This window comes from Anomalospiza imberbis, chromosome 2, assembly GCF_031753505.1.
Source record: "Anomalospiza imberbis isolate Cuckoo-Finch-1a 21T00152 chromosome 2, ASM3175350v1, whole genome shotgun sequence".
NCBI classification, from domain to species: Eukaryota; Metazoa; Chordata; class Aves; order Passeriformes; family Viduidae; genus Anomalospiza; species Anomalospiza imberbis.
In genome coordinates this window covers 84,474,042-84,500,408 of record NC_089682.1, presented here as the reverse complement: position 1 = coordinate 84,500,408, position 26,367 = coordinate 84,474,042, and the positions used below count along the sequence as shown (strand labels likewise).

At 45.2% G+C, this 26,367-nt stretch overlaps 2 protein-coding genes and 1 long non-coding RNA gene across 9 annotated transcripts in view; 2 read left to right on the top strand and 1 right to left on the bottom strand.

Annotated features, from left to right (window-relative positions):
- Window positions 1-18: 18 nt before the first annotated feature.
- On the top strand, window positions 19-3,400 carry MLNR (motilin receptor). Its single transcript, XM_068182171.1, has 2 exons — window positions 19-829; window positions 2,669-3,400. The coding sequence occupies exons 1-2, from the start codon at window positions 58-60 to the stop codon at window positions 2,980-2,982; spliced, it is 1,086 nt and encodes a 361-aa protein (XP_068038272.1). The 5' UTR covers window positions 19-57; the 3' UTR covers window positions 2,983-3,400.
- LOC137469446 (uncharacterized) lies at window positions 1,196-10,734 on the bottom strand. Of its 2 annotated transcripts, none has more exons than XR_010996518.1 (3): window positions 8,642-10,734; window positions 5,485-5,724; window positions 1,196-4,271 (listed from the first exon to the last, which is right to left on the bottom strand). It is a non-coding gene; the product is annotated as an uncharacterized lncRNA (long non-coding RNA). The 2 variants fall into 2 exon arrangements; XR_010996517.1 differs by having other exon boundaries at window positions 1,196-2,096; window positions 8,642-10,724.
- Window positions 10,735-14,784: 4,050 nt separating this feature from the next.
- CDADC1 (cytidine and dCMP deaminase domain containing 1) overlaps window positions 14,785-26,367 on the top strand; it is a 43,726-nt gene continuing 32,143 nt past the window's right edge. For all 6 annotated transcript variants that reach the window (XR_010996505.1, XR_010996502.1, XR_010996501.1 and 3 more), the window contains exons 1-5: window positions 14,785-14,926; window positions 18,339-18,433; window positions 21,912-22,089; window positions 22,909-23,487; window positions 25,403-25,452. Coding sequence is in view for 1 of the 6 variants with exons in the window: in XM_068182144.1 (XP_068038245.1) it covers window positions 14,854-14,926; window positions 18,339-18,433; window positions 21,912-22,089; window positions 22,909-23,487; window positions 25,403-25,452 (975 nt within the window). In the remaining 5 variants the exon portion in view is untranslated. The remainder of the gene's footprint in view (window positions 14,927-18,338; window positions 18,434-21,911; window positions 22,090-22,908; window positions 23,488-25,402; window positions 25,453-26,367) is intronic.

The window sequence follows — 26,367 nt, the reverse complement described above, 5'->3', positions numbered from 1 at the left end:
GGGCGGGGCCGGAGCAAGGAGCAGCGCTGCCCTGGGCACGACGCGTCCCCCGGCGGGATGCGGCGCGGCGGCGGCGGGAACGGCAGCGAGGGCGAGCCCGAGTGGCCGTGGCCGTGGCCGCCCTGCGACGAGCGGCTGTGCCTGGCGCTGCCCATGTGGGTGCTCGTTCCCATCACGGCCGTCTGCCTGGGGCTCTTCGTGGTCGGCGTGGCGGGCAATGTCCTCACGGTGCTGGTCATTCGCAGCTACCGAGACATGAAGACCACCACCAACCTCTACCTGGGCAGCATGGCCGTCTCGGACCTGCTCATCCTCATGGGGCTGCCCTTCGACCTCTACCGCCTCTGGCGCTCCCGACCCTGGATCTTCGGGCAGCTGCTGTGCCGCCTCTCGCATTACCTCAGCGAGGGCTGCACCTACTGCACCATCCTCCACATCACCGCCCTCACCGTGGAGCGCTACCTCGCCATCTGCTTCCCCCTCAAGGCCAAGGTGGTCGTCACCAGGCGCCGGGTGAAAGCCACCATCGGCGTCCTTTGGGCCTTTGCCTTGCTCTCCGCCAGCCCCTTCTTCTTCCTGGTCGGCGTGGAGCAGCCCGACAACCACACTGACTTCAGCCGCGAGTGCAAGCCCACCCCGCAGGCGCTGCAGTCCGGCCTGCTGGCCACCATGTTCTGGGTCACCACCTGCTACTTCGTGCTCCCCGTCACCTGCCTCAGCGTCCTCTACGGCTTCACTGGCCGCGAGCTGTGGCGGAGCAACACCCGCCTGCGGGGCCCCAGCTCGCTCCTCCGCGAGAAGGGGCACCGCCAGACAGTCAGGATCTTGGGTGAGTCCCGCTACCATCCCCCACGGGCTGTGGCTGGGGCAAGGACCGGGGGCTTAGGGGACCATGGCAGGGCTGAAGCTCCCGCAGCTCCCGTACGGGATAGGGAACAGCACAGGGGGACATCCCAGCCACGCTCCTGGGAACTGCCACGGCAGGGATTTCACTCCCTCCCCGCTGAGGCTTCACCCGCGTGGCATTGCACATCCAGCAGCACGACTGCCTTCCGTAGAAATACCCGTTTCCTGAATTTTACCAGGCAGAATCACGTAAGGGTAGCCTGAAATTTCAGAAAAACTGTGGTAACATCAGCAGTCTCTTCCAGTTAGCAGCAACGCCTCTGCGTAGAAAATTTCTGCGTCTGAAAACTAAGTTCTTAGTGGTCATTTGTAGCTCTCCAAGGAGTGAATCCACTGGTTGCCCAAGGAGGCTGAAAAACAGCAACTTAGCCCCTACAAGCTGCTTGAAGACAAATCCCATAATACCAAAGCACTTCCTACAGGTGGAGGATGCTGATAATTTTTAGTTCATTTTCTTAGTCATACATTCAGTAACCCAGCATCAGACTCTGGAAAGTTAGAGATCTTAGTCTGCTTTGGAGCTTTAATGTTTATAAGTAGTGACCAATTTGAAGGGAAAGAAAAAAGAAATCCAGCTATTGAGTAAGGAGCAATAAAAACAAAATTCCCCAGTTATTATTTTTGCCTACCTTTAGTGTAGTTTTTATATGTCACATGGGAGACTTCTTTTACTGAGAGTGTAATCAGCTGGATGGAAATAGCGTAGCACAAAGGAAAGAAACCAATAAGCCTGAGAGAATTGTGCCGACTTATTTGAGGAAGGTACTTACACTGAAGTAGGCACAAGGTTTTCTGACAGAAGCACCCATACCCATGATCTCAGAACCCACTGAATGAGACCAGTGCCCCCTTATCTCAAAGATCCAGCAGCACTAGGTGTGTGGTGTTTTTTCAGAAGAAAACTTTCTTTGGCTGCATCCCTTTTATTTAAGCTCTGAGAAACACGGAGAATGCTCTACAAATGATTGTTTGTTTTAGTTACATGCATTTATAAACAAAAATAATTAAAAGTATGTATACAGTAATACACTTATCTAATTGTTCCTCATCTACTCCTGCTGTGTTGCCATTGCATGAGGGTTTGTATTTGTTCTCATTGTGCTAAAATGCAACACAGGACCAGGCGAACAGCTGAAGTGACTCAGGCTAGAGATCCATCTAGGCAAATAGCTGTCTCCAGCAGTAATGATCTGGGGATGCATGAAAAAGCTTTAGTGGAAAAAAATCAATAGCTCAACTACACTATAAAGTCTTTATGTTAGATACCATCCCATCACAATAGAGCGAATTCTGTGGGAGCTTGGGTGACTGAGGGGCAGCCTGGGTCTTTTTCAGTGATACAAGTTAAACAGCTCTGCAGCAAACGGAGCTGCTGTGGAGCTTCCACAGAAACTCCTCATTCTGACTTTTATTTTCCTGTCTCATATGTGGCATTACAGACATAGCCAGGGGAGATTTCTGTAGTGCCTGATGTTATTATACAGATGTTACTCCACTGTTGTCGTTCACATTTTTCTCAGCAAACCTCATATCACAGTTTAGCTTAAAATTTTACCAGTTACTTTTTACTTCAAAGATTAACAGTCAGACTTGATGCTATTCCTATTTTCACGTTTTTCCAACAACTTAATGCCATTATTTCTATATATCATTTGTATCAGTTAGAAGAACCTGCAAAATCAGCCACGTAAAATTTAGTTTACTGGATGGTTGAAAAGTTAACTCACTCCTTAACTGCCGCATGTGTTATTTTGTCTTATAGCTGTGGTGGTTCTGGCCTTTGTAATTTGCTGGTTGCCTTTCCACATTGGCAGGATCATATTTATAAACACCCGGGACATGAGGACGATGCTGTTCTCCCAGTACTTTAATATATTCGCCCTGCAGCTTTTCTACCTGAGCGCATCCATCAACCCTGTCCTCTACAACCTCGTTTCGAAGAAGTACAGGGCAGCAGCCTGCAAGCTGCTGCTGCCACGCCGAGCTGCAGAAAGGGCTTTCACGGTAACCAAAGACGCTGGGGGCTACACAGAGACCAGCGCCAGCACAAGGAATGAGTACACCACCAGCTTCTGAGACTGCACTCCACACTTCTTCAGGCATTCTTGCCTGAGGAAGGGAACTTCCTTCTCAGGGCAGCCGCAAAAGGATGGACATTTTTTAGGGCATGTGGTGTTTCATAACTGTCTGTGTTTTGGGATACCTGTATTTTTGATAACAGAGCAAGCAGGCACCATGAAGTAGGGAGACATGTGCAACTCGTGAAAGATGATAAGTCAATAGGAAAAGCTGGAGTAAATTGCCAGTAAAACCACAGGTTTGCTTTATTACATAGTGTTTATTGCACGTGTTCTGTGCCATTTCTAGTATTTTCTAAAAATCATAGCACCAAGGTCTGCAAAGGTGCACTTCTTGGGAGCTGTAATGGGTAAAATTCCCAGACAGCCTTTACCATTTTTAAATGGTTTTCTTATAAACAAGATTTTACAAAACACAGCCTCACAAGGAGATGGACTTAAAAAAAACTACCCACCAACCTGAACAGCCCTGGAAAAAGAGGCGTATGCTTTTAGTACCTGGTCTTGTAATCATGAAGGGAACTTTTCCTTAGGAAAGCTTCTGCTGCACGCCGCAGTCTCTGGGCTTAACCCTTTGGGCCTGGCCCACAGGATCAAATAAGGTCTTTTATTTATATATCAGTAGCCTGTTGTAAAACTTGAGATATCCCAGATCACATCCTTAGGCTAGATGAGCAGTGTTTGGTAATTAGTAGCAGTGTGTCTCCACTGTGTCACATTGTGTATTGCGTGTGCAAATAATACACCAAGTTAACCCACCTTGCCATAAACAAGACCCATCACTGAATGTGCTGGACTATGCCCAGGACTTCATGCTGCATAGCACTGCACTGCAAGTCAAAAACCAACTCACTAATTCTGCTCCAAAAGATTTTAATTGGGAACTTCAACTGTACAACTTAGGTAGGAGGCTAGTTGTGAGGAAAAGCTAGAAGAAGAAGCTGCAGCAGTGTTTTCTGTGGAGGATCATTGCCTCTGTAAATTTTACTTGTTACTTTATTGGCTCTAGTTGTGTAAATCTGTACCAAAATCAATGATATGGGACTGCACTTACAGGAGCATCTCTGATGGTATGTCCATGCTTGCCCTTGGTTCTCTTGTTAACTTTCCCTTTCAGGCAGTTGTAGAGTGATACTGTCCCCTCTGAGCCTCCTTTTAAATAGGCTAAACACCCCCATCTCCCTCAGCCGCTCCTGAGTTGTGCTCCAGAGCCTTTACCAGCTCCACTGCCCTTCTCTGGATGTGCTCCAGCGCCTCAATGTCCTTCTTGTAGTGAGGGGCCCAGAACTGGACACAGGATTCGAGGTGTGGCCTCACCAGTGCTGAGTACAGAGGCACAATCACTGCCCTGGTCCTGCTGGACACACTGATACAGGTCAGGATGCCATTGGCCTTCTTGGCCACCTGGGCACACTCTGGCTCATGTTCAGCCACTATCAACCAGCACCCCCATGTCATTTTCTGCTGGGCCACTTTGCAGCCACTCTTCCCCAAGCCTGTAGCACTGCCTGGGGCTGTTGTGGCCAAAGTACAGGACCCAGAACTTGGCCTTATTGAGCTTCATACAACTGTCCTCAGCCCATCAGTCCAGTCTGTCCAGATAAATTCAACAGAATTCAACAGCTAGCTCAGAGATCTCAGGGCAGCAGAGTTGAACCCAAGTCTTCTTCTCTAAGTTTTAAAAATATAACCAGTTCTCCATTAAAGAGTCTGTAACTCTGAGTCACTGAATAAAAACTAAAAAAATCTAAAGACAGGAAAAAATCTATCTCACTGCATACACATAAAGTTTTCTTTTTTTGTCAGCTTTATATTGGTGGAGAGCAGTTGTCTGCAAGGCTTGGGTTAGGTTGCTTTTGCTGGGGGGTGTCATTAAGATTTCAGTTATCATAAAAGAACAGCTGTTATTTTTGAGGGGTTTGGACAATTTATTATGAACAGTAATCTTTGTACATGTATGTAGACCAAGGCGGGGGAAAAAAAGCTTTATCATATAGTTGTGTGGCTGTGGAGCTGCTTCTGCTTGCCTGCAGTCTCCTGATAATGTCTTTTCCTTTATCAATTGCTGCTAAATTGCACTGGGAGTGAAATACTTGCTCATCAGAAATTTCCCCAAAAGCAATTGCATAGGTACCAGAAGCACAAGATGAGTGGAGGAAGGAGGGAAATGCCCTGGTGGGCTGCTGTTCTGAACCCCCTTTTCTAGGGTGCCCTCCCTGCCACAGACAGCCCTGGCACTACTCTGCTCTGTGTGTGTGCTGGGTGTCCAAGGTGGGTCCCTCTCAGCTGGGACTCCAGCTCGCTGCTCCCAAGCTGCTCATGGAGAGACTGCATTTCTGCAGGGAGCTCCAGGCTTGGGCTGCTCCTGCCCAACCTCAGCTGCTGCAGCAGCAGGCTTCTGCTCCCGCTGGCAGACTCCATTGAAATAGTGGGGTTTTCTGGGAAAGTTATTTGTATCCCTTTCATGCTCGGTAGTATAACACAGGCAGCAAAATCCCACCTGTGAGCTTGCAGTGCCTTGTTGTTAATGCTCCCTCTCCACCAGAACAAAGGCTAAGGAAATAGATGAAGTTTGGGGTGTTTAGAATTAACCAGGCCTGGCACTGCTGTCTCTGGCATTCAGTACTGGATTGTGTAAGCAGAGATGTTGTAAATAAAATAGCACTTCCCAATAACTCTGAGTCCAGCTGCAGGCAGGCTATCTCTAAGTATTTCAGAAGTAGTTTCCATACCACAAAGCCTATAAAATACAAGAGAAAATGGACTAGAAGGAGAGAGAAAATGGGGCAGAGATGTAAAAGAAAAGCACAGAGACCAGATGATAAAAAGGGAAGCATGGTGAGATAGTCTCTTTTTAAAGCATGCTGAAAATCATAGGAAAGAAAATCAGCAATTTGACAGAGCCCTGAGACTTGCTGGAGTTGTGGCTGTACTGAGGAAGAGCTGAACCCAAAGTTAGCCACCTGAAGCTTGAAAGGAACCTAAAACTGTTCATTTTTAAACACGTAAACAGGTTTTTCTTAACAGAGAGGAAAGAAAGTCTTCCCTCGGACCATAGTTGAAAGGCAGAGCTTGGCCCCCGGGATAGGGAGGGGAGCGGGGAAGGGAAGGGAAGGGAAGGGAAGGGAAGGGAAGGGAAGGGAAGGGAAGGGAAGGGAAGGGAAGGGAAGGGAAGGGAAGGGAAGGGAAGGGAAGGGAAGGGAAGGGAAGGGAAGGGAAGGGAAGGGAAGGGAAGGGAAGGGAAGGGAAGGGAAGGGAAGGGAGGAAGGGAGGGAGGGAGGGAGGAAGGGAGGGAGGGAGGGAGGAAGGGAGGAAGGGAGGAAGGGAGGAAGGGAGGAAGGGAGGAAGGGAGGAAGGGAGGAAGGGAGGAAGGAAGGGAGGAAGGAAGGAAGGAAGGAAGGAAGGAAGGAAGGAAGGAAGGAAGGAAGGAAGGAAGGAAGGAAGGAAGGAAGGAAGGAAGGAAGGAAGGAAGGAAGGAAGGAAGGAAGGAAGGAAGGAAGGAAGGAAGGAAGGAAGGAAGGAAGGAAGGAAGGAAGGAAGGAAGGAAGGAAGGAAGGAAAAGATGTTTTAGAGAGGTTTGCTGCACTTGGGCTGCTCTTGTACTTGCTGGAGTGATGCTGCCTCCAAGGGCCATGTGTAGCTGGCCTGGCAAACAAGAGAGGTACAGGGGGACACGTTTCCTTCCCAGTCATCCCCTTAGTATTCCTTTTGTCACTGTGCTGCATCACTCCCACAGGAAACACAAAGCCTAAGGCTGTCTCAGCAATCAAACAAAGGGATTATACAAAATAAGAAGGAAAGCAAATAGGTATAAAATGGCCTAAACTGCTCTGAATTAGCTAAACCAACAAACATGGTCTTGGCCTTGGATCAGTCGAGTCTGATGGGAACAAACCCCAGCATCCCTGGGGTGCCATTTCCTCTTTGATTTAGGAGAAGGCTTAATGTTGCCAAAATAGGCGTATTCTATGATAAAATTAGAATCCAGAAGTATATTTCACTGCTTTAGAGAACTATTTACAAACTGGTTTACTGTTGCTATATGCTTCTGGTCACCTGTGATGCTGCACTTGAGCTTTGGTGGGGATTTCCTGGAACTCAGAAGAAAATTGGGGAAAAGACTGCAAGTGGGGAAAAGGTTTGCATTTGAGGAGTTGGGGGACAGACACAAAATTTAGCCACCTGTGCACTTGGTACCAGTAGATGTTAAACGATTTTCCCATCGGACAAAGTACAGGATTTTCCACAGGCTCAAGTCCAGTTGTTGCATTGTTGTTTACTGCTGAGGCAGGCTTGGTTCTTCTCATGACAAGGCAGACAAGGGCTTGCAACATCTGGGTGAATATCAAGGGACCAAGGATCTCTGGTGCCTGCCCAGATGTCACTGATGGAACCTCAAACTGAGCCTCAAAATACTGAGAAGCAAAAGCAATGCTGCCTTCTGCTCAGTCCCTGCTGTGGGAACCCTACTCTGGTGACCCAAAATGTTAAGGCTGATGTCATCCAGTGCTTCTGTGGACCGCACAAATCTTCAAGCCTGCCACCAAAGCCTAAGGTTTCCAGAGAGTTTAAGAAAGCCAGTTTTGGATCAGAAAATGGCTGTCCAGGCTGGGAAGTACCTAACAGAGATGAGGGTGGAATCTCTTTCTGCAGCAGCTCTAAGCAGCAACAATGCTTTGTTCTTCTTGGGGCTGCACACGTCTGAGTGCATGTCCTCAGTCCCCCAAAGCCAGGATCAGAGGTGCCCTACACATCATCTCAATCTCCTTCCCAGTGGCTGGGGGCTTCCAGGCCCCCTGGAACAGCAGAAATCCAAGGGTATATACCCAGGATGGGGGTGGCATATGCCCTGGGAGAGGACAGAGAGCAGTGGGGCTGACAACTCTCTCCTACCTCTCACTTGCCTCATCTTCCCCTCAGATCATCCCATTTGCATGCCGCCCCTTTTCCAAGATGAGTCCTGCTCCTTCTATCTCCACTTTTGGACTTCATCTTCCTTCTCCTGCTGTGGAGCACAGATAATGCTGTCTGCTTTCCCTCCTTTTCCCTTTCCTTCTCCCAGCCAGAACTCACCAGATGGATTCATTTATTTCTCTTCCAGAAGTTGTCTATGACAAATATCTCTGCCAAGGGGCTCATCCAGGCTGCCAGGCATTGGTGGGGAGCCAGATGCTTCAACCACAGCCTGTCCCTGTCAGCCATGAGCCTGTATGAGCTCATGTTGAAGTTGTTTAAAGTTTTAACAGCACATCTGTGTGGGTTGATTTTAAAAAAAGATTAACCCTTAAGAAGGGCTGGGTCAATTTTTTCCCAACATATGAAGGCCATGTAAAGCCCTTGCACAGGTTCCATCGCTTGCCATAGCCCCTCATGGCCACTGTCCTAAGGCCCACAGGCAGGGCAAGAGAGGAAATTCAGAGTGTTTTCCCTCAACCCCAGTATGTCCCCCACGTGCAACCAGGGATGTATCCACAAGGTCAACCTTCAGTGTGGGCAGAAATCAGGTATCCTAAACCTGAGACTCCATCAAATACCACTGTCCTTAGCAAAAGAGCCCAAATTCAGCACAGTGAACCAGCCTGAGATGCATCATCTGGAAATCACTAAAACCAGTAGGAAGTGACAGGAATGCAAGCCAGATGGGAGGGTGTATTTACCTGGAATGGGAGAACCACTACCAGTGTATTGTTGCAACATGAGGAGGTTGGTGCCGTTGATGTATCAGAGGTGACAGCTACCCTGGCCAGAATAAGAGAGAAAAGGCAGCGAAAGGATAAAAGTAACCTTTTTTTTCCCCTCCAGAACTTATTTAACATCATCCTGTGTGACAAGGAGCAGCATTTCACTGCAGCAAAAGCAAGCCAGCTCTGTGTCAGTGCTCTCAGAAACTCAGCTGTGATATCATCTCACAGAGCCCGTGACAGTTCCATAAGACTGTTGCTGTATCAGGGGTATCCGAGCACAGCAGGACTCTGCAAGTGCGTTCAATCCCTGTTTGGGCCATTCACTTAAGGGTTAGACTCAATGATCCTTGTGGGTGCCTTTCAGCTCAGAATATTCTGTGTAAATCTGCATAATGTTTCTGCTCTCTGAAGTTCTGCAGAGGTTGCAAAGCAATGTCAGGAAACCTTGAAATCAACAAAACTCACCTGGCATCTGCTATAAATCAAGGATACCACCACTGCCCAGCTTGGAGCTAAACTGATTATAAAGGGAAGCATGTGCCCAACAAATGTGTGGCTCCTGTGCAACAAATTTTCCCCATCTTAACGAGGAAATCAGTTCCCTAATTTGAGCATAGGTCTGCTTTTTGTCTGTGCTGCGCAAATACACCCCAAAGACAAGTAGTGTTTTGAACAACTGTGGAAGCACAAGCTGTCCACAAGCACAGAAGAAGAGGAATGTGGAGAGTGGCTGAGTTTCCCCGTCTCCTACAGCAGCTGAGCACAGCATAGGGAACATTCTCTTATTCAAGGGTTTCAATTCTGCCAAGTCAGGCAGCATTCCCAGCCCTGGACTTCGTTTAAGGCTTGTAGTCATTACCTCTTTACAGACTTCAGCAGACCTCAGCAGAGCCCACTGGTCTGACCTGGACAAGCCATAGCTGTGCCAGAGAACCATCTCATCCACCTGCCCACAGCGTTCTGCTCCTCCAGAGCAAGCCTGTGAGATAAGGCAGCTGAGACAAAGGAAGCTGCTCCCACAGAGTAGCAGGCCAATTTTCTGGCCTCTGGGAAGTTACCACAAAGATGCAGAAGGGACAGACTCAGAAAAAACAAATGTTTGCTCCTTCCCATGCTGTCTGTTGTGAAGGGAGAGCTCTCCTGCAGAGCCTGGGGACTGGAAAGAAGCAGGGAAGGATGGACATGGCTGAAAATAGCCCTGGCTGAGGCAAGCCTGAGAAAGGCAAAGGAAAACACGGAAGAACCGTAGGAGTTGGTCTCATGGAGCAGAACCCCCCTGCCACACATATGGGATCCACCCAGATCCATTTCTTCCCCATAAAAACTCCCCTCCTTACATATTTTCCCTTCACTAACTGATTGGTCTTCAGTCTGTTTTACAGCTGTTGGTGAGAAACTACAGCTCATCAGGAGCTTGCAATAGCCAGAGCCCTCACTTTCATTGGGTTTCCTTCTTCTCAGACACCTCTTGCTTTGTGAAGCGCAGTGTTGTGAGGAGTAATGTGCCTCTATGTGGAAATGTCCAGTGTATTACATTTTCGTCTGGGCTCTAGGAATAATGCGTTTATTTCTAAATAAAGAAACAAAATGGATTTCTTGCCTCCTTGTCAAACATGGGACAAGGGTGTCAAAGGAAACACATGCCAGTAAGGAAAAATTGACAGGTAATTTCTGTTACATAAAGGGAGAAATATCCATGTTAGACCATTTGACAGCACACATCACTGCATTACAACAAAAAAGACAACCCTAGAAGAAACTGCCTCTGTGAGCTTGCAGACTGGAAGAGCAGACAGGGCAGTCTTTGGGATATTTACACAACACAACCTTTAAAACCAAGCCTTATCACACAAATGACAGGGAGCAAAATCCCACACCTGTGTTCAGGGAAGCTGGACCATGAATGAGGTTGGGTCACAGACCCACAGGGCAGGGTGGTGTGGAGTGACCAGGACCTCATACTCATGTTGAAGCCAGTGGAGCAAAGTCAAAGAGGGCGCTGAGGTACAAAGGATCCTGAGAGCGCTTGGTGCCATTTGAGAGCAACCCTGGTGCAGCCAAAGGACGGATGTTCACTCGCCACACCCCAAACACCTCTGCTGTGCCTCAGTGGCTGTTGTTTGCCAGAGGGTGTCAGCAGGAGAGTGTTTGGCTGCACAAACCTGGCCCTGCTTGGAGGAAGGAAGAAAGAGGCATCACTTGGCTGCTTTCAGTGACCAGTGAGGAAAAAGCTGCTCATATAAAAAGTCTCAGTGGTGCCATGCATCACCAACATGGCAGGACACTGCACTCCCCCTCACAAAGCAGGGACTGGGGCCTACAACGTCTACAGCAGGAGACAGGCAGAGAATTTGCAAAACCTTTTTTTTTGCCTCCATGACATAGAATTGACAGATGCTGCCTTCACTGTTGTCAAACTGACTTTTACATAATTCCTAATCTTGCTTTTTTCAAAGCAGTGAAAAAGGCAGCGAGTGATAAAGACAGAGGCTCTCGGAGTGGCTCCTCTTCAGGGCAGGTTTCCCTGCTCAGCAGCGCAGCCATCACAAATCACGCTCCTGCCACCACACACTCCAACTATTTCCCTTTCCACTGCGTGTACTTCAGCACGCTGCTTTATAAAGCCAGCACATCTCTTCCAAGGTCATTTATACAAAGGGTGTTAAGAGATAAAAAGAGCACTTTGTTGTATTTGCATGGCACTAACAAATACTAGATATTTCCTACATGAACTGATGGGCCTAGCTGTTACAGATGCTTAACAGTTCACAGATAAAAATTTCTAAGGGAAGAGGGTTTGTTTTTAAATCCAGAAGGCAAAACAAAGTTCAAAGTAGAACTAGAGATTAATAGAGGTCAAAGAAGATCTCCTAGAGATTAATAAAGGTCAAAGTAGAACTCCTAGACATTAATAAAGATCCAAACACCCAAGAATAAGCACTGTAAGTTCTTCTTCCTAGTCTTTAAACAGAGTAATAGCTTCACTGTTTATCATTATATTCCAGCTAGAATTTTGAGGTAGGTGTGAAGTCATCTGCCTTAAGAGAGTTGATGGTAGTACGGGAAACCTGGACCCAGGATCTAAAACCTGCAGTGCACAGACACAGAAGAATACTGCAAAGTAGGTAACTGCAATGCAGGAAAAAGTTTTCTCAGCAAATCAACCCCAAAAGAGATGGTGATGGGGAATGAGATTTTCAGACCACTGATACCATGAAGATGAGGGTGCAAAAATGTACTAACAGTGGTACAAGAAGCACTATAAAAGCCGAGCAAGACATCTCAGTAAATTTAAACAATGAGCACTGTTGCTATACCAAATGGCTATTCAATTATTGCAAAGCATAAAATCCTGAAAGTCATCAGCCAAGATGATCACACAGCTTCGTAGCTGTGTATCAGAAGGTACCTGCACAAATGGGAGCAAACCAGAGGTATGAGAACACAAGGGGTATGGCAACTTCCAAAGGATATTGTGGCAGAGAAAGCTTTTGCTTTCTCCCATCTGTCAGATCAAAACACAACATATCAGCAATGAGAGCCTTCTGGGACACCTCAAATGGGACATCCAAGCAAACGGGTCTGCTAAGTAAAGAAAAAAGGGGTGACGGGAAAGGGGTGTTAAGCAATCAATCACTTGAATAAATTGGGTTTGTAAGACACAGATGCAGGAGCAAACTGCAGCTGTTGAGAGAAGCAGTAGGTTTTTTCAGCAGATCCATTTCAAGGAGAAAAGGCCCATCCAGAAACTCTTGCCAATCTGTAAATTATAGAAATTGAAGCTCAGAAGGCAACATGCTGGTTAACTGGAAAGGCTGAATTGCCCTGAATTGTATATAGAAGAGCAGCAAGACTAAGACACACTTTTCTCATTACTACCATCCTATTCTCCACTGTAATCTTGCCAAAAGAAGCCTGCTTAGTCCCTGGGCAGGGATGCTTTCTGCAGTAGGGTTGGTGCCATTTTCCTTTCAACAAATTTTGGCGAATGACATGATTTCTCTTGGCTCTGGAGTGAATGAGTACTTCATGCTCTACAGAGATGCTGTTGTCTGCTGCCCTCTAGCTTTTACCTGCAGCTTTTGGTGGAAGGCAAACAGAAGCAGCAAATCCTTTAGTGGGAGCAAATCCAATCAGTGGGAGCTTTCAAATTCAAGATCATAATTAGATTAAAATCCATTGTAAGATGGAACGTATCCATCTATCTATCTGTCTATCTATCTATCTATCTATCTATCTATCTCTCATCTATCTATCATGCTGCCTTCCCTCTTATGAAGACAACTCCACCACAAAGAGGTGACTGCAAATTACAGATGAATGTTGCTGTAAATTTGATTTCCACATACTTCAGGCTCACTGACCCTCGAACAGCCCACCTCCATGCCCAGCTCTGAACAGAAACCCTAGAGCACCTAAGTCAAACACTGTGTCTGAATCAGCAAGCTACTTATGAAAAAAGACGTTTCTCTAACACTGGGGAGGAAAAAAACACTTCAAAATGTAACACAGCAGAGACATTTCTTGTAAGTATTGGTTTGGTTTTGGGATACCGGGAGAAAAACGTACTGAAAGGTGTTCCCCTTTTGCTTGATGCAGTCTATTTTAACACAGAATTCAGCAACGGTCCAGTCACATTTAAGAGATTGGTAAGTGAAAATGCACAAATCATTTTTGTAGTCTTTCCTAAAGTGGGTGTCTAGAAGAGAGCTTTTCCAAACAAGAAAATATAATCTGCGATAGTCATGCAATGCAGGCACAGTAAATAAATTAATTTTAGGCCATAGATGAAACAAAAGGATCTTTAGAAAGAAACTATTTATAACATAATTCATGCTCTTACCCTGTTTTTAGGCTTCAATTGACTTGATTTGAGACTCAAAAAATTCTGTATTGCTTTAAGTCAGGAATTCCTGACCTAAATCCTCAGGAATTCTTTTACTAATTTTTAGTCCTAGAAGGACTAAAAATTAGTAAAAGAATCCCTGTGTCTTTTTAGTCTAGATGGTCGAGGACTTCTGAAACTCTTCAAGATGGGATTTTTTTTGTCACTGACTCACAATAATTACTTGGGGTTTTATACATGACAGAAGTTTATGGATATACTTCCAAAAATGTATCCAGAGAGAAGCTTTTACATACTCTGATATTTAGAAAAAAATGGCAGGGACATTAAGCACTGCAATCCAGAGGCTCCGATCGAAAAGCCCAGAGGTCACAAGCAGATGGTTTATACAGACCATGATGCCCAGCAGAGCTTATTTATGAAGGTTGGTCCCTCTAGACACCTGTGGTGAAAGCTGAATGATCTGTCAGAGCACAACCCCCAAGTCCCTCATAACACCAGAAAGTAAAGCACAGTAGCAGGGGCTCTGCTCTTTGCTCCACCTGCACCATTTGCAGCTGAGCTGCCTGTTGCAGAAAATAACTTCCTGGGATCCTATTCAAGCAAGAGTTGGACTTGATGATCTTGATGCATCCCTTCCAACTCAGAATATTCTGAGTCTTCTTCTGTGGTTCTATTAGAGTGTCCAACAGAGAGCTACGAATGTGGTGACAAGCCTTGAGGGGAAGCCGTATGAGGAGTGGCTGAAGTCCCCTGGTCTGTTCAGCCTGGAGGAGACTGAGGGGAGCCCTCATCGCAGTTACAGCTTCCTGGTGAGAGGAGAGGGGCAGGCACTGATCTCTTCTCTGGGGTGACCGGTGACAGGACCCGAGGGAATGGCCTGAAGCTGTGTCAGGGGAGGTTTAGGTTGGGTATCAGGAAAAGGTTCTTCACCCAGACGGTGGTTGGGCACTGGAGCCTGAGAGAGCTCGAGAAGCGTTTGCACAGTGCTGTCAGGCGCGTGGTGTGACTCTTGGGGGTGGTCCTGTGCCGAGCCAGAAGTAGACTGGTTGATCCTTGCGGGTCGCTTCGAAGGCAGCTCACCCCATGACCCCGTGTCCCCGTGTCCCCGTTAACTTCCCGCTGCGGAGCGCGGATCCCGCCGGGAGCCACCGCCCCGCCCCGCCCCGCCCCGCCCTCCGCGCCCTTCCCGCTTCCCATTGGCCGAGGCTCCCGCCCGTCAGCGGCCGTTGCCGTGCGACCGGCCCCGCCCCGGGGGCGGCCATGGGGGTGGTGCCGCCCGGGGGCGGCGCGGGGCCGGCGGCGGGGGGCTCCCGCACCCGCACCCGCACCCGCACCCATGCACGGCGCGGAGGAGGCGGCGGCGGGGCCGCGGCTGAAAGCGGCGAGCACGCAGACCGACAGCATGGCCGGTGAGCCAGGCTGCGGGGGTGGGAGGGAGGGCCGGGGCCGGGGCCGGGGCCGGGGCCCAGCCCGCCGTGAGGGAACTGCGGCCCCGTGGCGCTGACGGCGGGCCGGGCCGGGCCGGGCCGGGCCGGGTCGGGTGGGTGGGTGTGCGCTGACCGGCCCCTCGCGGGTGTCGCCTCACCCAGTGGGTCCTTCCAGGGGCCGCCTGGTCTGTCCTCTCTTCAGGGGACACTTTCCGCCTCATCCCAGGGCCGTTCAGAGAGCCCGCGCCTTCCCCCTCGGCCGGTGATGCTTCACAGAGTGCTCCTGACCCTCACAGACAGTGCAATAAAGTGTATATATACATAAACATACATGTATCTACATATATATATATATGCGTAAATGTAAGTGTGTGTATATATAAAGTATCTATATATTTATATGTACCTATACTTTCATATATAAATATATATACAAAAATATATGTCGCATATCTCTAGCACGTAAGTATATAGATACTTTATATATATATGCACGCTTGATACTATATATAGTTTGTGCACATATATGCTATATATACAGTGTGTGTATATATACATAAAGTATATCTATATTTCTTTGTGTAGTATCTTTAAGCATATATCTCTACATCAAATAAAAATATATATATATCTCAATTTATATATCTCCTCCATTCTCCCCTACTCCTGCTTGACAACACCCTTCTCCGAGGGCCTTTTGGTAACATAAGCTTGTATTTTGCTCCCCCCTTGTGCCCTGTTACAGCGATTTCTTGCCCTATACCAGGTATATTTAATGTTCATACAATGCAATGTGCAGGAAAATGCTCACCTTCTGAGGGATTTTCTAACTAACCCCACAGCAGGCCCATGGTATGGGTTTGGTAGAGAGCAACTTTCTCACAAGGCTGGGAGTGTCCAGGAGAAGCAGATGCTGGTAGATTCCACAGATCCCACTTCAGCATCCCAAGGGAGTGCTGTGTGCATAAAGATATGATGTATACATGGTTCTCAGACTGAGCACTATGACAGGGCAGCCAGCTCTCCTGGGTGGGTATATGAGTTTTGTTTCATCCTGGTTTTGTGGAAATTCTGCTTCCAAGCAAGCAAAATTGATGAAGTCTGAAAATGAGTTTTCGTTTCCTTTTCCCAGGCAGCAGAGTGATATGACTGGTAGCTTCCTCCCTGGTGTCAAGCACTTGCTAGAAGCCTTTCAGACTTTGGACTAGGAACTCCTGTGTTGTAGACAGGACATAATCCTGGATCTGAGCCATGTCCGGATAGGCTGTGCCCGGGTCCTGTTTGCTTCCAGGTGCAGCAGGGTTTTTGGCACCAGCCTCCACACACACTTTCCCTAGAGCATGCCTCGCCTCACTGAAGCAAGATCCATAACCAGGAGGAATAAAATCGTATCTTTGTATGAAGAAGGCCTGATGCACCTGCAAAGAGCACTCCTTTTATGTGGCTTCGCTCTCAGTAGCAGAGAGCCTGATTCCTTTACTTCCCTGGTCTTCTGTAGTTGCTTTTAATTCTGTAAGACATCTTCTGCCTTTTTTCCAGTCCATTTTAACCAGCCTTCTCTTCACCCTGTTGAACTTAAGGGAGTGTTTAACTACCTAAGTGAGTGAAGATGCAAACACACAGATATGATAACTGTAACTAAAGATCTTTCCTTCTTCAGAATATTTTTGTGCTTCTCATTATAAATACATGTCAGGATGTTCTTCAGTTTGTTTCCCATGCGTTTGACAGGTCACATTCAGGTTAGGTGCAAGAAAACAAAGAGTAATTAAAACTTTTTTGTGGTGCATGCAGTTTTAAGTCTACTCTGTGTGCCATATTGTAGTCCATTTTAGAAAACACAAAGGTGTGTATGTGCATTGGTATTAATTGCACTGTTTGTTTTAACTTGCCACTTGGGAACTGTACATGTGTGTGCTATGACAGGAGTAAAAAGGGCCTGTAATGAGAATGAACTCAAATGCCCATTTAACAAAACAGATTCTGCTTCTTTAGATGTGGCTTGTAGACTTGCTTTTAAAGTTTGCTTTTAGTACAAGTGACAACAGATCTTGTGCTGCTTGCCATGTACATTTCTAGCACACGTATCTGACTGTGCTTAACAGGTGCCCTTTGCAGTGCTTGTGCCAAGTGGGGTAGCAGAGCTGGGCAGCCTAAGGAGCAGTGAACAATATGGCATCAGATAGTGCTGCTAACAGGCCTGTATTTACTTTCCCAAACCACACTTATGTGTGAAAAAAGCTGCTAAAATACTGTCTGAAAATGGTGTTTCAGTCATGGATTGCATATGTTTGTCTGTTGTCCTAATTCTTTGGTTCACAGACATGCCATTAAATTAACCCTCTCCCCCAGCTAGGTAAGCTTAGTATCTGATTGTATCTCTTCCAAGCTGCTAGAACTACTTAAAAAATGTTTTTCTCTATTCTGTTCCATTCTTGCCACTGCCATTTCCTCCTTTGCAAAAACTGTAACATTTGTGGGAAAATATAGAAATAATAGTATTGTCAGACAGCACGTGTGAGACCTGCAGAGGAATATGTGTTCATAACAACTCTCTGTAAGCACCCCTGAAATGGGGACTGGAGATATTTCAAAGACTTAATAAACTTCTTGCCAAGTGTGAGGCAAGATAGCTTTACATCTGGAATAGTGCAAGCTTTACCGAGCAGCACAGTGCTTCCTTTTTCCCTTGTGGGGCACTCAGTAATGCGGAGTTGTGCTGGTCCTCACAGGACAACTTCCAGATTTTGAGTAGAAGCACAACACAAGGTGGTGCTCTGATAAGGGATTTTTGCATTTGGGTATTTTGTCATAAGTGACAGCCTGAGCAAAAGGTTTAAATTTTTGTAAAAAAACTAGCCAAAATCTAAGCAGACTGTAAGAATCCAGAAGCAGGATCTCCAGAACCGATGTAAGTGGAAAGTTTCACAATGGCTCGACCACTCTTGCTGCAGGCATCAGTGTGTATGATCATGATGTGTGTGCCTGGATATTTTTGCCCCCTTCTCTGGTGAGCCTGAAGCTGCATTAGAAGCTGTCTCAGATTTCTCTAAGCGTCTATGAATCATTTGAGCACATTAAATTGTGTGGGGTCTGATGATCTGATCTGTGATTTCTGCTCTACACCTCTGAGTCAAACTAACTCACTGAATTTCAGTGAAAGTTTCACCACTTCCTCTTGTTGCACAAATCTGCATCTAGTTGTGAGCGTTCTGAGTTGGCAATGACTGCCCTGAAAAGGACAGTGTGGCTGTAACTGCTCAAAGAACAGAACCAGCTTCTGTAGCAGCTGTGGTATAGAAGACTTGAAAAATAATGTTCATAATGTTCAGCAATATGGAGTTTCTTTATAAGTATTCTCTAATAAATATTTCTCTTTTTTTCTTCAAAACAGGTCAAATGCCAAGACTTTCTAAGGTCAATCTTTTTACTTTATTAAGTCTCTGGATGGAGCTCTTTCCCTCGGCTGAGCAGCAGAAAAAATCCCAGGTAAAATGTCTGTGCTTATTGTTAATTGGTCTTTCTGAAGAGCTCCTTCAGTGAATTTAACCCAACTGCTCTTTAGATGACATATAATCCAGATGAAAAAAAAAACACCAAGCAAATTTAATAATCTTTTTTCAAATATTTCTTAGAAGTAGAAAAAAAATCCAGTAGTAGGAGAAAAATAGCAAAATGGCTAAATAGCATGCTCTTTCTGAAAAACTTTGAAAGGCAAGATACATACCCCAAGAGGTGAAGCAAGCACTAAAAAAATGGCAGGTGTTTTAAAGAGCACGACAAAGGAGGTGTGGTATGTACCCTGTGTGTAAAGTCACTGTGGTTGTTGGTGTAGAGAGACCCTTTCAGAGTTACAGTGTTCATGACTGTAGATGAACAGTTCTTTTATACAGTGGAGGTTACACAAATACTTGAAATGTTTGCTGATCAAGGACTTGTAGGTAACTACTTTAGTGACAAGGAAAAGAAACTGCCCTTGAGAGTGAGTCTTCTAAACAGTGGCCAGTTACTCTTCAAAGTCAAGAGGCATTTTCAGACTGACCTGGAACAGGATGTTTCCTTTTGTGATCAGAGTTGTTACTGGGCTCTTTAAATGATAACTTCATTATGCAGAGCATACCCATGTGCTAAGATCCATAGCACAGGTATCAGCCAGGGCAAGAAAAGATAGGAAAATAATCTGAGTAACAATTAGACCTCATTTTCAGAGCTGGGTATGTCCCAGGCTAGATCCGAAGCAGGGAGAGCTGAGCAGCACCTGCAGTCTTCAAAAGCAGTTTGAAATTTAGTAATTCAGTTAGAAATGGCACTTGGCTTGTATGTAGGGCTTTAGTGAAGTCTCATTTCTGTGACCACACAGCAGTTGAATAATTTACAGACCTAAGGCAACTGTTCAGTAGCAGCTGGATTGCATAAAGAGATCTGTTTCACCAGCTTTGTCAAACTAGTTTGTATCCAGTTTTTTGATAATACATGGGAATCCAGATGTAATAGCTCTTGGCTGTGGTATGCAGACTTCTTCCATGGAAGGTTATTTAGAACCAGGATTCATTACATAGAAGAGACAGAAATAAAGCTAGAGAAGCTGTTGGCTCCCAGGATTGTCAGGCTTAAGACAGAAATTAAATTCATGAGCATTTCCAGATGCTGGCTCATTCAGAGAAGGTTTCAGCTATAATTGACAGAATTTCCTATGCTGCTTCTGGATTTTGTTACGGGAAAAGCAATGACCAGAAAAAAATCAGGAATTTGCGACAAGTCCATGTTTGGAGTTTGACAGAGACACAGCACCCTGATATTAACAGGCACATGTGAAAACAAAACAACAAGAAAAAATGCTTAGGAAAGTGCAGATTGTTTAATGATTATAAAGGGAAGCATATGCCCAGCAAATGTGTGGCTCCTGTGCAACAAATTTTCCCCATCTTAACGAGGAAATCAGTTCCCTAATTTGAGCATAGGTCTGCTTTTTGTCTGTGCTGCGCAAATACACCCCAAAGACAAGTAGTGTTTTGAACAACTGTGGAAGCACAAGCTGTCCACAAGCACAGAAGAAGAGGAATGTGGAGAGTGGCTGAGTTTCCCCGTCTCCTACAGCAGCTGAGCACAGCATAGGGAACATTCTCTTATTCAAGGGTTTCAATTCTGCCAAGTCAGGCAGCATTCCCAGCCCTGGACTTCGTTTAAGGCTTGTAGTCATTACCTCTTTACAGACTTCAGCAGACCTCAGCAGAGCCCACTGGTCTGACCTGGACAAGCCATAGCTGTGCCAGAGAACCATCTCATCCACCTGCCCACAGCGTTCTGCTCCTCCAGAGCAAGCCTGTGAGATAAGGCAGCTGAGACAAAGGAAGCTGCTCCCACAGAGTAGCAGGCCAATTTTCTGGCCTCTGGGAAGTTACCACAAAGATGCAGAAGGGACAGACTCAGAAAAAACAAATGTTTGCTCCTTCCCATGCTGTCTGTTGTGAAGGGAGATCTCTCCTGCAGAGCCTGGGGACTGGAAAGAAGCAGGGAAGGATGGCCATGGCTGAAAATAGCCCTGGCTGAGGCAAGCCTGAGAAAGGCAAAGGAAAACACGGAAGAACCGTAGGAGTTGGTCTCATGGAGCAGAACCCCCCTGCCACACATATGGGATCCACCCAGATCCATTTCTTCCCCATAAAAACTCCCCTCCTTACATATTTTCCCTTCACTAACTGATTGGTCTTCAGTCCGTTTTACAGCTGTTGGTGAGAAACTACAGCTCATCAGGAGCTTGCAATAGCCAGAGCCCTCACTTTCATTGGGTTTCCTTCTTCTCAGACACCTCTTGCTTTGTGAAGCGCAGTGTTGTGAGGAGTAATGTGCCTCTATGTGGAAATGTCCAGTGTATTACATTTTCGTCTGGGCTCTAGGAATAATGCGTTTATTTCTAAATAAAGAAACAAAATGGATTTCTTGCCTCCTTGTCAAACATGGGACAAGGGTGTCAAAGGAAACACATGCCAGTAAGGAAAAATTGACAGGTAATTTCTGTTACATAAAGGGAGAAATATCCATGTTAGACCATTTGACAGCACACATCACTGCATTACAACAAAAAAGACAACCCTAGAAGAAACTGCCTCTGTGAGCTTGCAGACTGGAAGAGCAGACAGGGCAGTCTTTGGGATATTTACACAACACAACCTTTAAAACCAAGCCTTATCACACAAATGACAGGGAGCAAAATCCCACACCTGTGTTCAGAGAAGCTGGACCATGAATGAGTTTGGGTCACAGACCCAACAGGGCAGGGTGGTGTGGAGTGACCAGGACCTCATACTCATGTTGAAGCCAGTGGAGCAAAGTCAAAGAGGGCGCTGAGGTACAAAGGATCCTGAGAGCGCTTGGTGCCATTTGAGAGCAACCCTGGTGCAGCCAAAGGACGGATGTTCACTCGCCACACCCCCAAACACCTCTGCTGTGCCTCAGTGGCTGTTGTTTGCCAGAGGGTGTCAGCAGGAGAGTGTTTGGCTGCACAAACCTGGCCCTGCTTGGAGGAAGGAAGAAAGAGGCATCACTTGGCTGCTTTCAGTGACCAGTGAGGAAAAAGCTGCTCATATAAAAAGTCTCAGTGGTGCCATGCATCACCAACATGGCAGGACACTGCACTCCCCCTCACAAAGCAGGGACTGGGGCCTACAACGTCTACAGCAGGAGACAGGCAGAGAATTTGCAAAACCAGAAAAAGTCAGGAATGTGCAACAAGTCCCTCTTTGGAGTTTGACAGAGACACAGCACCCTGATATTAACAGGCACATGTGAAAACAAAACAACTAGAAAAAATGCTTAGGAAAGGGCATTTTGTTTAATGATTCATTTGTACTGAAGAGCTCTGTGCTCTGCTGCTGGTTGGTTACTGTTATCCAAGGAAAAGCTGTAACATCTTTGTGGAATCAATGCTGAAAAAAAGTAAAATAATTAATAGTGCTTTTCTCTGTAGGTGAAGAAGAGTGGTCTGGTTGTGGTGAAAAATATGAAGATTATCGGTCTTCATTGCTCCAGTACAGACTTGCATGCTGGCCAGATTGCACTCATTAAACATGGATCAAGACTTAAAAACTGTGATCTTTATTTTTCCAGAAAACCATGTTCAACTTGTTTAAAAATGATTGTAAATGGTAAGCAATGTCTGTAGTAGCGTATGAGTAAATGTTACGCTTGTGATTGAAAACAGAAAGCCTGTTTTCTCTTTGGACTGTCCCAGTTGTGAATGCAAATCCCTGATTTGTATAGCCTGCATTGATGTTTTCCACAAGGAAAAAATGAATATACATTTCCTGGAGCTGGTGGTTGAGAAACTGGGGTTTGCTGCCAAGACCCTATTTTTCTGTAATGTGCAACCATTATTACTAGTGGTCCTTGCCTCTCAGCGGGGTGCTCTGCTGAGGTTCTGACTGTCCTTTTGCGCTCTGCCAGAGCATCCCTGAGCCTGATGACTAGGCCAAGATGGATGTATTTTTCCTTGCTTTCCCATTGCTTGTCACTGACACCAGGGAAGAATAGGTTTTTATGCAAAAATCACAGGGTTTCTTTTCCCCATGAGATTTGAAGACGAATCAGATGATTCACTTCCAGAAATGGGATCTGCTGGTACAGCCCTTCTGCAAATATTGATTTTTAATCTCAGCAGCAATGTCTGTCAGTGCTAACTTCTCTTCATGTGTTGCTAATTTATCTTTTGGATGTCAGATGTAAAATTAGGCAGTCACAAAGATCTGATAACTTGGGTAACTCAAATTTTTATCTGAGTCTGATTATCAGGTTGGATAACCCTTGATACTTGTATCTACCAGCATTTTTGTTGTCTAGACACCCCATAGGCAGGACTTGGGGCCTTAAATAAATAAAACCAGGGTTAGACAATAGTGTGTTGAATATGAGCTTTATGTTCCACTGCATTTGCATGGTTCCTTCTGCTGCATTATCTTCTCTTCCAGCTGGGGTGAACAGGATTTCTTACTGGCCTGCAGATCCTGAGATCAGCTTGCAGAACGAGGTATCCAATCCAACAAGCACTGAGGATGCAAAGCTGGATGCCAAAGCAGTGGAACGACTGAAGTCAAACAGTCGTGCTCGTGTGTGTGTGTTGCTTCAGCCTTTGGTGTGCTACATGGTGCAGTTTATTGAAGAAACTTCCACCAAGTTTGATTTTATTCAGAAAATAGCAAAATCACAGCCTGACTATAACACTGACTTTTATACTGCATGTAGGCAAGAGAGAATAAAAGAGTATGAAAGTTTATTTCTAATTTCAAATGAGGAAATGCACAAGCAAATATTGATGACCATAGGACTGGAGAACCTCTGCGAAAACCCATACTTCAGCAACCTTAGGCAGAATATGAAAGATCTTGTCTTGGTCTTGGCGTCAGTGGCTGCCAGTGTCCCTGTCTTTGGATGCTTTGGATTTCACAGGAGTGGATCCCAACTAACAAATGAAGCAGATGATCAGTGTTTGCCCCAGGACGTGGCAAGGCACTGTATGATACAAGCCAGGCTACTTGCCTATCGGACAGGTGAGTTGTTACTGGAGCACAGGAACAATTGGGTCTCATCAGTAGAGCAAGTTCCTAATTTCAGTCTTACTCTTCCAAGTACTTCCTTAAGCCAGGTGCTCAATGCCATTCCTACACATGTGAAATGAGTGCAACAGTAATAGTAAAGACTCCACAGGGGCACACAGTATTGTGTGTGATAGCTTTCCATGAGGAAATCAGTGCAGGTGTTTCACATACAGTGCTGGCAAGCCCTGCCCTGCCAATGTGTCCAACACCCAACTGAAAATAGAACAGAATGACATTTAAATTCTTCAAGCTGCTCTGAGGCTCTTTTTACTGAGGTCTCACAAGATGCTTCTGTTATCAAATAAATGTCAGTATTTCAAGATTATATACACTCCAGAAAAAAGCAGTGAAATAAAATCCTTCAGTAGGACATTAAGTGCCATTTTATTAAGTCTCCTAGTCCTAATGCTATTAGTGGAAGTGCTAATATATTTGATAGGGGTTTTCTTTGCACAGATGCTGGAGTTCTGTGTCCAGGCTTCTGAGGTAGAAAGATAGTTACTGACTCTCTCTTGATAGAGATGACTTCTATTAGCTGCTTTATTGTCTCTGAGTACCAATGCAGGAAAGTGATAAGTTCTTCCAGAGAACAGAAAACTTAAAACTTGATGGTAATCCATAGAGATGGTTTTGTACTCTAGATATGATAGTTGCTTTTTTAAAACCATTGTAAACAAACAAATGGTACATATATAAAGTTTAAACCAAAACTAATCCCCCAATGCACCCATCCCAAACCCAACCAAGTCAGGTACCCTCAGCATATTTTGTCTCCAAATATTGCAGAAATGACATTTTTTAGATGTAATTCAGAAGTTTCATTCAGAACCAGTTATGAGTTATTTGTACAGCTTCCATTATACAGAACAAGATGGAATGAAGAAGCTTGAGTACTCACTCTTGGGGCAGCAAAATTCAGGTTTAGCTGTAGTATTCAGCCTGGACTCAGGTCTGGGGTTTGAGCCAACTTTTATTGCACTGTAATGAAATTAAAATAAATAGCAGCTCACACACATATTTAGGTGCTTTACACTCTTATATAGGTGGATATAAAGGGAGCAAGAACATAGGATGTTTTCTTTGTTGGTTTAATCAGTCATTATCTTCTCTTCATCAGTGTCTAATAAATATGCAGAATATAGATGAAGACAGCTTTGATAAAGGACATCTTTAGCAGGAAAGACCCTCTTTGAGTTATTGCATATGGTAGTGATACTAAGGATGGTGGAAATGATTCATGGAAACAGTGTGTTCTGCAATATTAATCAATGGAAGCCTGAAGTGTTTTTCTCCTTGATGTGCTCAAGATTCTCATCAGTAGCTACCAGGGAAGATTTTCAAGTGTCATAAAAACTATCCAAGTCACATAAGGAAAGCTCTGTACCAGTTTTCCTATGGTGGTGATAGATTGCACCCCCAAAATCCAATTGTTAATATTTTGTCTCTGAATTTGGTATAAATTAGGACTAATTTTGATAGGACTTCACAGAAGCGTAAACTTAAAGAATAGCAGAAATTAAGTAATTAAATTAAGTAGTAAACAAGAAGGTTTCTATCAGTTAGCTGTCTCACATTAGTGAACCTGTCCACACATATTCTTGGCACGCATTTTATGTATGTGTTGGTTGCTTCATTTCATTCGTGAACAAATGAATACAGCAAAATCTTAGAATGACTGCCTTGCAGTCACACCCAGCTTTTACAGTAGACTCACATAATTTCCAAGCTTTTCTTCCTGCATTTCTTTCCTTCTGTTCACAAAGCAACAATAAATGTTACTCCTTACTCTAGGATGTCATATGTTAATGTATAGGTAACTCAGATGTGCTTTATTTGTTATTTACTCCTAAAATGTTATGTATTTTAGAGGATCATAAAACGGGAGTTGGAGCTATTATTTGGGCTGAGGAAAAATCAGTAAGTATTGGAAAAGTTACTTTTTCTTGCAGTCACAATTCATACAATGGATTTGCGCTTGTTATTTTCCTTAAAGTTTATATGCTTCTGTTTTTCATACACACACACACAACTTTAGTAACTCAGTTAATGACTGGTTCATTGTTATGCTTTAAGATGAAGGGGAAGTATAAATTATTTTAGTAACTACAGCAGTGTCTCTGTCTGGATTTTCAGTTTGCCTGCTTCCCAGTCATTGTCATTTATTCCAGGTATCCTGGCCACAAGGTATTGCCACAGCTGCTGATCAGGCATCATGTGCCCTGCATGGCCTCTCTTTGCAGCTCTTTTTAGGAGAGGTCTCAGTGCAACTATAGCCTGACAGTCTCCTGAGGATATTTGTTGCAGTTAAATGCTGTATGGACTTTAGCATATTCCTTTTTGGATCAAAGCAGTATTTTTCTATGAATATTGTTAAAGTGCTTTTTCCCATCCAAACAGAAAGTTTTTGTTCTTTGTATCTCTGCTTATGCATGTTACCAAGCCCAGGAAGCCTCATTCTTCACGCAGCTGCAACATACTCTTAATTTGTTTTTAAGACTTCAGTCATCAGCTGCTTCTTGCTGTTTTGTTTCTTTTTCTTATTTCAATCACCAATTGCCTCTTATCAGCCCACTGGTCACTGAGTCTGCTAAAAGACAAGCAAAACTCCATCTCTGGCACATCAGGGATGAACTCCAGCTGTATTTAATTGTGTACATTGTTAAGGACTAAATCCTTCAGACTTTTTGTCCCTGCTGTCAGTATTACTTTCCAAAAGGAAAGCGCCAAAAGCCTGGTGCAGGTAACAGAGGTGTTATACTTTACCTGTGCAGCTCCTACAGGGCTCAGTGGAAAAGCTTCATACAGACATGGAGCCGTTGGCAAGAGCTGAGC

Bases quoted from the DNA above. Each gene is read 5' to 3' on its own strand.
- MLNR (XM_068182171.1), top strand. From the start codon at position 58: ATGCGGCGCGGCGGCGGCGGGAACGGCAGCGAGGGCGAGCCCGAGTGG. The intron at 830-2,668 runs GTGAGTCCCGCT...TTTGTCTTATAG, and splicing joins CCAGACAGTCAGGATCTTGG to CTGTGGTGGTTCTGGCCTTT.